The 13,012-nt window shown below is 43.8% G+C and overlaps 1 protein-coding gene across 2 annotated transcripts in view; it reads right to left on the bottom strand.

Moving 5' to 3' along the window:
- The window catches only part of CHD1 (chromodomain helicase DNA binding protein 1), a 330,081-nt gene that overhangs the window by 146,168 nt on the left and 170,901 nt on the right, over nucleotides 1–13,012 (bottom strand). For both annotated transcript variants that reach the window (XM_029572713.1, XM_029572721.1), the window contains exon 17: nucleotides 9,780–9,932. In XM_029572713.1, coding sequence (XP_029428573.1) covers nucleotides 9,780–9,932 — 153 coding nt within the window. The remainder of the gene's footprint in view (nucleotides 1–9,779; nucleotides 9,933–13,012) is intronic.

The raw sequence follows: 13,012 nt of genomic DNA, 5'->3' as shown, positions 1-13,012 counted from the left end.
AGTTTCTCAGCTCTCGTTTATTACCAGCAAAAGCTTGCCGCCTTTCTCTAAAAATCTGCAGAAAATCTTGAAAGATTATAAGGCGACCTACCTGATGAACAAGCTCCTTTGTCTCTTGGGCTGTGTTAAGGATATGGAGCTAATCATTGAAATTATGCAATTTTATCATGACTGCTCATGGCTGACTTCTGGGTCTCAAAGCAGGAGTGAGTGCACAGTGTGCCTGGTCTATTCTGATAGTACTATTTTTAACTTCAAGCTGTAATAAGTCTGGTATCCAACTTGAAAAGAACTGTACTGCATCACTATCTTCTGGGACACCTAATATCCAAATGTTGCAGTATCTGGATCTATTTTTGAGGTTGTCAATTTTTTCCAAAGCTAAAGTGAAATTCTGTTCTAGCTTCTTGATCTTAGCACTGGCTTGAGGTAAGCACCATTTCAAGGTCAACAATCTACTCATCAGTCCAGTCTAAGCGCTTAGTGTTATCCTGCATGGCTTGCACTAGCTGGGCAACTTTCTCCACTATAGATTTTAGCCTGGAATCTAGTTTGTTGGAAATCTTATCGGCAAATTTCTCCATCAATTTTTGAAAGTATACGTGTTTATAGAAACATAGAAATGACAGCAGAAAAGGACCATTGGTTCATCCAGTCTGCCAGGCCAGCTTCCCATGGTAGTATTTGCTGCGCAGGTTTCCCTGCTTGACGTGCTTTGCTTATGGACTTGGCCGCAGAAGCAGCCCTGTGTTTTTCCCTAATGTCTGTACATCAGAACCCCAGACTGGCTCGTGTTGGTTGTCTCTGAATCCAAATTCCTCTTTCCCTCCACCCTCCTGTCAAATCAGTGAGCAATGTTGCAGTTGCATCAAAAGCATCAAGGCTTATTGGTTGATGTAGTAATCCCATGCCTTCTATTAAGGGCAGTAAACTGTTGCTCTGGAAGGTTACACCCATGCTTATCAATTCCCCAGACCATAAAAGCCAGGGTCCTCGTTTGTTGCTGTCTGACCTTGTTGGGTCGAGCTGCTCTGTACTGCCTCTTCCTCAGAGGCCAATTCCTCCAAGTGCGCCATCCGAGAAGCATCAGACATTTACTCAAATTTTTTTTTTTTAAATGAACTTACTACCAAGATCAGCCCACAGAGAAGGAATAGATTGTTAACTGGCTTCTTTAAACAGAGGCTTCTTCCTCTCAGTAGCCCCCAAATTAGATGAAAAAGAGAAATTAAGCAGATGGTAGCACAAGCTCAGTCAGGCAGCAGTTTTCCCTTTCAGAGCATAACTGGAAATGATAAACATATTTTTGATAACAATTTAGCATGTAGCATTTTTACCTAGTTTTCCTCTGTAATCTTACCACAATAAAATGCTAAAACATGCCATTCCACAACAGTGTAGCAAACTATAATGAGCTTTGTTTGGTGATACTGGTGCACTGTGGGGAGTTAAAATAGCTTTTCATCTGGTATTTCTTTTATGGTAGTAGAAATAATTCAGGATGTCTGAAGGATCCAGGTTTGCTGTAACCTATTTTGGCAACCATTAAACACAGAATTTGACCATATTTTACTTTTTAGATATTATCATTGGATTGAAGACGGAAAGTAGCAAAACTCTAGCTTACCCAGTAGGATGTTTCTATTTATTTTACCATAGTTTCTTGTCTCTCTACTTTTATTTTATCATGGTACAAACATCTGACAACAAACAGCTGCTTATGTGTGTTCATTCTTGACTAACGGCAGAGAGAAATTTCTAGTCTGAGAAAGCAAAATTGCTTACCTTGTAATAGGTGTTATCCCAGGACAGCAGGATGTAGCCCTCACATATGGGTGACATCATCAGATGGAGCCCTGGTACGGAAAACTTCTATCAAGAGTTTCTAGAAACTTTTGGCTGGCACTGTGGGCCTACTGAGCATGCCACAGGGGTCTCCCTTCAGTCTCGTTTGTAGCAATATGCGTGAGCTAAAAAAATAAAATAATAAAACATATCGGACCCAACTCCGCGGGGTGGCGGGTGGGTTCTGTGAGGACTACATCCTGCTGTCCTGGGATAACACCTATTACAAGGTAAGCAATTTTGCTTTATCCCAGGACAAGCAGGATGATAGTCCTCACATATGGGTGATTAGCAAGCTACAGGCTGTGTCATTCTTATATTGTACCAACAGCATACAACCTGTGCAACGAGCACAACAACTGGTGTACTGCTGGAAAGAATGAGGCAGCCTGAAATCACAGCAGGATGGATGTAGAAGGAGTTGGTGTTATACTGGAAATAAGTTCTTTAAGACAGATTGTCCAAAGGCTGAATCTTGTCGTCCTTCTTTGTCCAGACAATAATGAGCTGCAAAGGTGTGAAGGGAACTCCATGTTGCAGCTTTACATATGTCTAGGATGGGCACTGAACAATAGTGTGCTACTGATGTGGACAGAGCCCTTACTGAATGTGCTTTTACTCGCCCCTGGAGAGGAATCTTTGCTTTTTCATAACAGAATTCAATACAGTCTGCTAGCCAGTTGGAGAGAGTCTGTTTTCCTACTGCAACTCCTAGTTTATTTTTGTTGAAAGAAACAAAGAGTTGGGTGGATTTCCAATGGACCGCCGTGTGATTGAGGTAAAAGGCTAGTGCACCTTTACAGTCCAAGGTGTGTGAGTGAGGTCTTGGAAAGAACGTAGGCAAGACTATTGACTGATTGATATGAAAGTCTGTTACCACTTTTGGTAAGAATTTGGGGTGAGTGCGAAGGACTACTCTGTCAAGTAGGAACCTTGTGTAAGGTGAGTATGTGACGAGAGCTTGCAACTCACTGACCCTTCTAGCCGATGTAATGGCTGCTAAGAAAAGCACTTTCCATGTAAGGAATTTTTCTTCACAAGAGTGTAGAGGCTCGAACGGTGAGCGCATGAGCCTTGTTAGTACTAAATTGAGGTCCCATTCAGTGACTGGTGGTTGAATAGGAGGTTTTAGGTGAAGTAAGCCTCTCATGAACCTACTTACTAGGGGTTGTGCTGTTATTGGCGCATCCCCTATTCCCTTGTAGTATGCCGCTATGGTGCTTAGGTGTACCCTTACTGAGGATGTCTGGAGACCAGAATCCGACAGGTGGTATAGGTAAACTAGTAAAGAAGAAGTGGGGCAGGAGACAGGATCTACACCCTTTTGTGTGCACCATTTAGTAAATCTAGTCCACTTAAAGTGGTAGGATTTACATGTGGAAGGCTTTCATGAAGCTACTAGAACTTGAGAGACTTGTGTTGAAAGATTAAGTGGTTGCAGAATTAAGCTTTCAACATCCAAGCTATTAGGGCAAGAGTTGTCAGGTTGGGATGAAGCAACTTGCCCTGATTCTGAGTGATGAGAGTGGGCTCTGTGCCCAGGCGGATTTGGTTGTGAGATCAAGAGGTCGAGGAGTATGGGAAACCATACTTGCCGAGGCCAGTACGGGGCTATGAGGATAATTGTCCCTCTGTCCTGTTGTAGCTTCATGAGAGTTTTCGCTATGAGCGGAATTGGAGGATACGCATATAGAAGACCTGTGTTCCAGTTCCAGTGGTGAGCAAATGCGTCCCTGGGGACTGTTTGTCGACATCCGTGGAGGGAGCAGAACCTTTCCACTTTGTGGTTCAATGTGGATGCAAAGACGTCTACTGTTGGGCGACCCCAGCGTTGAAAGATTTTGCTCGCTACACATGGGTCCAGCGACCATTCGTGGGGATTGAAATGTCGACTGAGATCATCCGCTAGGATGTTTTTGATGCCTGCCGGATAAGTTGCTTGGAGATGTATGGAATACTCTAGAGCCCAAGCCCTAATCTGTACTGCTTCCTGGCATAGCAGATAAGAGCCTGTGCCTCCTTGTTTGTTTATATACCACATTGTTACTGTGTTGTCTGTTTGTATCAGCACAGTCTTGTTTGAGAGGCAGTCTTTGAAGGCATAAAGGGCATATCTCATCACTCGAAGTTCCAAGAAGTTTATTTGATACTGTTTTTCGAGCGTAGTCCACGTCCCTTGTGTTTGAAGGTTGTTGACATGAGCTCCCCATCCAAGGTTGGAGGCATCTGTAGTCAGGATGACTTGCAGATTTGCCTGTTGGAATGGGAGACCAGCTTTCAATGCTGTTTGATTTGTCCACCAGTGGAGCGACAGACATAACTGGTCGGTGATTTGAATTGTGTACGACAGTGGTTGGAAAGCTTGTAGCCATTGAGATTTCAAAGTCCATTGAGTTCTTCTCATGGCTAACTTTGCCATAGGAGTGACATGTACTGTCGAGGCCATGTGTCCTAGGAGAACTAGGATTTGATGGGCGGATGCGAACTGGTGATGAATTACAATGTTCGCTAAGCGTGCCAGATTGTCGGCACGGTCACTTGGAAGGGAAGCTTTTGCCACTGTGGTGTCGAGGTCTGCTCCGATGAATGTGAGGAGTTGAGACGGCTCGATGTGGGATTTTGGGTAATTGATGAGAAATCCCAGAAGATGCAATAGTGTTATTGTGATTTTCAAGGCAGAGAGAGCTCCCTGCCTGGATGGACTTCTGATTAGCCAATCGTCTAGGTATGGAAAAACATGAATGCTGTTTTTTCTTAAATGTGCAGCCACTACTGCTAGGCATTTTGTGAATACTCGAGGAACAGAGGCCAGACCGAACGGTAGGACTCGATACTGGTAATGATTCTTTCCCACTACGAATCGTAGGTACGTGCGATGTTGTGTGGAAATTGGTATGTGTGCATAAGCGTCTTGAAGATCCAGAGAACAGAGCCAATCTCCCTTTTGAAGTAACGGAAGGATGGTTCCCAGAGATACCAGCTGAAACTTTTCTTTGTGTAGAAATTTGTTGAGATTTCGGAGGTCTAAGATAGGGCGAAGGCCGCCTGTTTTCTTTGGAATAAGGAAATAGTGGGAGTAAAACCCTGTCCCTTGTTGAGACCAGGGTACCGGTTTGATGGCCCTGGCAGTCAGCAAAGTAGAGAGTTCTACTTGGAGTTGAGGTGTGATGACTATGTTTGACCAAAGTGGAATGGGAGGAGAACGTGGGGGTATCGTATTGAATTTTAGGCGATATCCCCGATTTAGTATGGCTAATACCCATTGGTCTTTTGTGATGAGACTCCACTGGTGTTGGAAATAATGACGTCGACCTCCGACTGGTAGGGAGGGCATAGGGTTGAGAGAGAGAGGCTGCTGTTCTCCTGGCATAGTTCAAAAACCCGCCGCTGGTCCAGTTTGGGGTGGTGGCTGGGTCTTTTGTTGATTCGGCTGACGTGGACGTCCTCTCTGTGAGGAACGGTATTGATGTGCTGAAGAGGCAGGTGGGTAATACCTTCTAGGTCTGTAGAAGGGTCGCCTCGAGTCTCTGCATGTTGGTCGTCTTAGGGAAGTTGGCTGATCTGCTGGCAATTTTGATAGCTGCCGGAGAGTCTCATGATGGTCTTTCAACTGAGATACCATAGCTTGGATCTTTTCCCCGAAAAGATTGTCCCCAACACAAGGGAGATCTGCAAGCCTTTCTTGGACTTCCTGCCTGAGGTCCGAAGCCTTGAGCCAGGCCCATCTTCTCGCATTTATTGCGGAGGCAGATAGACGAGTTGATGTTTTGAACACGTCATAAGCTGCTCTCACCTCGTGTTTGCCAGATTCTAATCCTTTGTCAACTAATGTAGCCAAAGGTAGTTGATGTTGTTGTGGGAGGTTATCCACAATACCCTGTACTTGTTTCCATAAGTTCCTTTGGTATTGTGTCATATACAGCTGGTATGCTGCAATACGTGCTACCAGCATGGAACCTTGATAGACCTTCTTTCCTAAGGTGTCCAAGAATCGTTGCTCCTTCCCTGGTGGGACAGAAAAATGAGGTTTTTGTTTCCGAGCCTTCTTCTGAGCGGATTCTACAACTACCAAATGGTGAGGTAGTTGGGGTTTTTGGTACCCTGGAGCATGCTGCACTAAATAAGTGGCATCTGTTCTCCGATTCACTGCTGGGACTGAGCAGGGATGTTCCCACATTCGTTGTTGCAGTTCCAAGAGGACTGCATGGATTGGGATAGCCATAATTTCCTTCGGTGCATCCACGAACTGCAGTACTTCTAGAGCTTTATGTCTAGTATCCTCCTCTGTGATCAATTCAAAGGTAATTGTACCTGCCATTTCTTTGATAAAATTTGTAAATGACAAATCTTCTGGAGGGGACTTCTCTCTCTCCTCTGGTGGAGAGGGCTCAGATTGCAGTTCCTCTGACTCCGTGTCAGTGTCAACATCCTTCCAAGGTGTATATTGAGGAAGATAAGGGGAGTCAGTGTCCTCTGGTTGGACATGATGCTTCGACTTAAACACAGCTTTTGTTGGGATATGTTTTGGCATCGTTGGAAGTGAGGGCATCGATGGGGAATTGATGGGCCTCGATGGCATCGGTGGAAAACGATTCCGTGTATCCCCCGATGGACCTGGAAGGATTGGTATCGATGTGTCTTTGAAAGGCATCGAGGGTGTCTTCGGAATTCGATGTCGAATAAGCCCCGATAGTCCTGGGGCAGAATCGGAGTCTCCCCCGTCCTCCTCCGATGATATGGGAACCGGATGGCTGGAGCCACCGGTGGGTGTATTTGCATCGATGGCATCGATGGCTGCATCGATGGAATCGGTGGCGTCGGTGTCGGAGGAAAAGCTTCTAATAAGGCATTGAGTCTATTCAGCAAAGGCTGAAAAATTGACTGTTCCAATACTGATACCGGTGTCGGTGCCGATGGCACTGTTGGAGGCTGTAGGTTCCTCAGAGCCTCGACGACGGCCTGTTGGACTAAAGTAGTTACTTCTTCCCTTGAAATCAGGGCAGTGTCCACTGCTACTGGGGAAGGTACTGCTGGCACTATTGGCACTTCCACGATGATTCGTGGTGGCACATCCTCTGACACCGAGCCCGGTGGAGAGCGCCGCGGTTCCTCGTGTACAGCCGGTGGGGTTGGCTCTAGTACACGGACCTTCGTAGGCATCGGCTTGATGGATTTCGATCCTGACGTCAATGGTTTACCATCCGCTGGGTCGATGGAGATGCTGCTTCTTTTCCCGATGACTCTTCGATGCTGAAGAAGATGCGATCGATGATATGGACGGTGCCGGTGACGGACGGTCATCGGCTCGTGTTTCACCTCGATGTTTAGTTACCAAGGGAGGTGTTACTCTTGGGGACAACGTTAACGATGGAATCTTTTTGAACAATTCTTCCATCTTATCCAAACGGGCACGCCTGCCCTTCGGTGTCATCTGGGCACAGGTTGAGCAAGCCCAGACGTCGTGGCCTGATCCCAGACACAGAACACATACATAATGTGGGTCAGTAATGGACATAGTCCGGTTGCAATCTGGACATTTTTTAAACCCCGAGGCCATGATAAAGTTATGGCCTAATAACAGTCGATGACCGGCGGGAATAGACAGTGAGGTGACCGGAATCGATCAAAAACTATCTGAAAAATGTACTCACCAAGACTATGTCGAAGGGAGACCCAATTATGAGAAAAATGTGACTGAAAATGTGAATGAAAAAGTTTTCTTCCCTTGAGAAATGTGAGGGAATTCTTTTTCCAGAGCTCCTGAACTGCTTTGCTACAGCAAGGCGGAAAAAAAAGAGACCAAAGGGAGACCCCTGTGACTGAGAATATCATGGCATGCTCAGTAGGCCCACAGTGCCAGCCAAAAGTTTCCAGAAACTCTTGACAGAAGTTTTCCATACCAGGGCTCCATCTGATGATGTCACCCATATGTGAGGACTATCATCCTGCTTGTCCTGGGATAACAAGATATTGCAAATTAACTAAGACACAAACTGTCACGATCCGGCCTCCTACATAGTGCCCCTGCCAGCACAGGTCATCAGTAAGCCTCACTCACAGCCGCCTTCTTGCTAATCCCACAAGGCAGTGACTCCAGCCATACTTAACCCAGCCTGTCTAGTCTCTCCTTGCCTCTTCATCGAGTCACCTTGGCTCCTTGAACTGGTCATCCTTGCTTTGCTCTGTGGCCTTCCAGGCCTCCTTGCCCTGTCAGTGGCTTCTTGGGTCTCCCTGTCTTGCCTTGTAGTCTTCAGGCCTTCTAGGTTCACCTAGCCCAGCTTTGTGCCCTGTTTGGGCCTTGTTTTTTGTTGCTTGTTCTAGTCCTGACCTTGTCTATTCTTGTCTGGTCCGATCCTGTCTTGTCCTGCCTTGACTTGACCTGCTCAGTCCAGTCCCTGATTCCAGTCCAGGTTTTGCCCTCACTTCAAGCCCTTGTTTGCCTGTCTTCAAGTCCAGCATTGTCTCCTGTTCCAGGACTTGTCTCCAGCCTCAACCTTGCCCTTGGTTCCAGTTTATGCCTCCAGCCTTGCTTGTATCCAGCTCCTGCCTGCCCTCATTACCAGCATGTGCCCAGTTCCAGCTGTCAGCCTGTGCCATGTTCTAGCTACATCCTGCTGGCCACCAGAACCCAAGGGCTCAACTTGTGAGCAAATGGCTGGTTTAGCAGAAGACCCAGTGTGGCCTTGCCCCAGATTCTGGCCCTACTCCTGCTAGGAGAAATCCTAGCCCAACAACTGGAAAATAGAATTAACCCACACTATGTAGTGGACAGTCTCCTTTTCAGTTTTGATGTCAAGCTAATCAAGTCCATATCATCATCATGCCTTTAGATACCCAGGTCAGAAAATATGTTGATATCCTTAAAAATGAATGTGACGTGCCTGATATGTATTCAGTTAATATTCTAAGACAATATACAAAAAGGAGTAAATATGAGGTAGAATAATTGCATTTTCTTGGTTACCACAACTGTAAAATGTAGCTGCCTTGGATGCAGAAACTGCTGTAATTGGTTGGCAAAATTCATTGAATTCTGTTTTGGATGACACTGATCCTTTTGCTATTAAAATGATCAAGCATAATCATAATGCCCCATGGTATAGTAAGGAATTACCTTTCACTTAAACGAAATCTGAGGTGGTGCGAGTTTTTGTTGCACAAGAAAAACTTGGAATCTTATTGAACTGCTCTATCCGAAAATAAAAGTATATACAAACAACTGGAAAATAATCCACAATTTTTTTTTAACTGTTACATGGACAAAATATGAGTTTACCAAATAAATGTCCAAATTAACATAATTCCACATACACACTTTATAGTCTTGATTTTTTACTTGCTTTTTTTCAAGTGAGAATTGTTCATGAATAGGCTAACACTCTAAATAGGCTATTATTATTGTATAATCATCACATATCACATACTTGAAACAGTGACATAATCCACTAAAAGTGGTGCCAACACAGTGTTCATCACCAAAACTGTGCTCATTACAAATGCCCAAAAACGTATCTTAAAAGAGGTGTCTTCGCAGTTAAGTAATCCTTCAGCTATGGTCCTCCTACATGATATTACATTTCATGGAGAAAGGCTTCATCACGGAAATACAAAACGAAAGCCAGGATGCTCAAGAGAGTCAATGGTGAAACATATTTTCCAATCCAACAAATTGGATTGTAAATTATTGGGTGTAAATTATTATTATATGCTGAAAGAAGCCTGTGAGCACAGGTCCATCCTTATCCTTATCCAGACCACTCACTGTATCAAACAGCAATGACCTTCTTTGCTTTAGGATCCAGCTTTACTGGATTTCTACAATTTTTAAATATGTTACTTGATCATGTTTTCCTTATATTGATTTACTTCTAATTTTTTGTAGCTAAACCTGACATTCATTTCTGTCATTGCAAGACCAAAGGACAAAGCCTCACCTGGAAAGGGAACTGACGATACTTCAAATAGTCTGCAAGGATGTCCAGCATCCGCACCATTTGAGAGAAGATAAGAACTCTGTTGCCTCGCTCACGCAGACGGATCAGCAATTTGTCAAGGAGGATTAGTTTCCCACTGCTACGAATTAAATGCTGTAAAGACAACAGAACAGCCAATTTGCAAAATGAGCATGCAGTTCTCCAAAACCATTCATACTTTGTATAACTATATAATGGACTGACTAAATTAGCTGTCTGCTGACTGGTTGTACTAACAGGCATTCATTTCCCCAAAAGGTGGTCCATATTACAGTTAACAAAATATAAAACAGAGACAAAAAGAACCATCACAGTGATTAAGACGACAAAATAAGTGGTTCAAGGAAAATCAAACAGAAAAAAGAGCAGCCAAATTGATCCATAAGATATGAAAAAAAAAGGAAAGGGGGATTCATATTCATAAGGTACACACAAAATGTTAATTATTTTTACAACTGCCTGTGGAGTGCCTCAGGTTCAATCTTCTCTCTGATACTGTTCAACATTTATATGCATCCTACCTGCAACCTCATCCAGTCCTTCAATATCAAGTTCCATAATCCTCTCCCCAATACCATTCAACATTAACATGTGTCCTATCTGTAACCTCATCCAGTCCTTCAATATTAAATTCCACCTATCTGCAGATGACATCCACCTCTGCATCAAAACAGGATCTGACCAAACTACATCCATTATCAATCGCAATAACTGTCTTACAGTAGGCAAATGGCTTAGCAAATACAAATTCAGTTTAAATCCATCTAAATAGGAACTCATTTGATTCAGCTGCCAAGGCTACCTCCTATAATCACTTCCCTTACTAGCAGATACCACTTTACATTCTAAGGAGTCAGTATGAAACTTAGAGGTTCAACTCGACCAAAACCTCACAATGGAACCCCACACCCCACATCTCGAAAACAGTAAGGTCCTCCATGTATCTGTATCAGCTCTGCCAACTATGCAATTTTCTTGATAAACACAATCTTCCTGTTGCAATCCATGTGTTAGTCACCAGCCAAATTGATTGCTGCAATTCCATATACAACAGCATTTCACAATACACTGTGAAGCACCTCCAGCTCCTACAAAGCACAGCCACAAGAATGCTGGTAGGTATAAAAGCAACTGATCATATCAAGTGTATTCTATATCAACTTCGCCTGCTCCAAATAGAAAGCAGGATAAAATTTATAACTGTGTTTTGTCTTCAAAAGCTTGAATAAACAGGCCACTGAAAACCCCTCTCAACTCTTCTCTTACACACCCTCAAGGGAACTCTAGTCCACTGAAATGGCTCTTTTCCTCTCCTCTGCTGACTGCTGCCAGATTTGTTCTGCATGAGACTCCTTGCTTTCAGCCATTATGCACCAAAAGTTTGGAACAAAATTCTAGAGCATGGCACCTAGAGCCATGCTACCTTAAGTTTGTGGAAAAACTAAGATCAACATCTTTGGCCAAAATACTTGAACTCCTGACTAGAGACTGTGTTATACACAGTTGGGTCTTGAAATTATTGACAAATGGATTTCTTATGCTGGCTCACAATGCTACACTAATTGCAAATTCTGATTCAACTGTAATCCTCATTTAAATTTATTGTAATCTGCCTTGAGACCAACTTTGGGACAAGGCAGCATATCAAATGTTCATAAATAAATAAAATAGTATAAACATTTGCCCCTAAAAAGCTTTCTTAATGATAAAATTATTTTTAGAAAATTGCCCTGGTGCAAAAAAAAAAAAATCAATTAAGGATACAGCCATCTTTCATATTGTACTGTAATTAATTACAGTGCAATATAAAAGTTTTCACATCCTTGTACATTTTTCATATTCTACTGTCTAAAAAATACAAATCAAAATACATTAAAGTAGGAGTTTATTTCACTGATCTATATAGCACACTTTAAACTTTCATTATGAAAGAACAATTATAGAAATAGTCCAAAAGTAATTAAGAATAAATCTCCAAAGAGTCTTGATTGCATAAGTCTTAACATCCTGTGAGGGAATGTATAAGAAACTCCCTCAGAACACCTTAAGGGACTGGCCACAGCTATCTGGTCTGGTCCTCTCCTTAAGAACCAGCCCCACAAGGGATTCTGTGTGAAGAATAATCCCTCACCACAGAATTTGGACTCAGGGCCCAGAAGGGATAGTGAGGCCCTGGGAAACAGGCAGGAAGTCAGCATACCACCAGATGACATTTAATGTGTATGGAACTGCATTTAAGGACTGCTGAGGTAAACAGCCTTTGGACCTTCTTTTTCTGTTTGTTTTCTGTAATTACATTTTTTGTGTATGAACCAGCCAGACTCTGCCTCCCTGCATCCTCCTGGCTGTTTCACAAACTGTATCTGCTCCCAGCTACCACACACTCTTTGACTGAATAGTTGGTGGAAACCGCCTTTGCATCAACAGGCATGAGTTATTTGGGATAGATGTCTATCAGATTTGCACAGCAGGATTTGCTCTTTCTTCTTGACAGAAGAGCTCAAAATCTTAAGTCGATGACATTATTGGAGGCTTCCCACTAAAGGTCCACCGTGACACTGGAGGAATTACTAGCACTGCCACTATAGCTGCTTTGCCTGTCCGCCTTGTTGAAGCCAGTTACCTGCAAAAGTCCTGGACACTGTTTTCTTTCTCAAGTTGGTGGGGTTCTCCTTCAAATTCACCGCTGTTGCCATAGGTGCTGGCCCTCCCCCCCAATGACGTCACTGGAGGCTTCCCACTAAAGGCCCACTGCGACGCTGGAGGTCCCACGCGCAGAGGGTGTACACACACGAAAGAATGCAACTAAGGAGCATATTCCTTTGTGCGCGCCTTCATGTGTGCTTCATGCCTTTGCCATATTTTTGGTACTGCTCGTATTTAAAAGTGTCTGTATGGTAATGCATGCCACCAGGAAGGATTACATTCCAGTATTGACTAGGCAACACCGCTATGGGGGTCCACCTGTTGCGGGGCTGGCTTTGCTTTAGCCGGTTCAAGAGCTGTGGGGGTCGTTAACATCTCTCTCTCATGTGATTACACTGTTTATGGTCAAAATTCTGCTGCAACTCCTCATTCCCTGTTGTTAAAGCTCAAGCTTTAACAGGGAATGGAGAAGTTGCCTAGTGGTTAGAGCAGTGGGCTATGAACCAGGAGACCAGGGTTCGAGTCCTGCTGTTGCTCCTTGTGACCTT

The sequence above is a fragment of the Rhinatrema bivittatum genome, chromosome 1 (genome assembly GCF_901001135.1).
Source record: "Rhinatrema bivittatum chromosome 1, aRhiBiv1.1, whole genome shotgun sequence".
NCBI lineage: Eukaryota > Metazoa > Chordata > Amphibia > Gymnophiona > Rhinatrematidae > Rhinatrema > Rhinatrema bivittatum.
The sequence above is the reverse complement of the archived record's forward strand: the minus strand, read 5'-3'. Positions and strand labels throughout refer to the sequence as shown.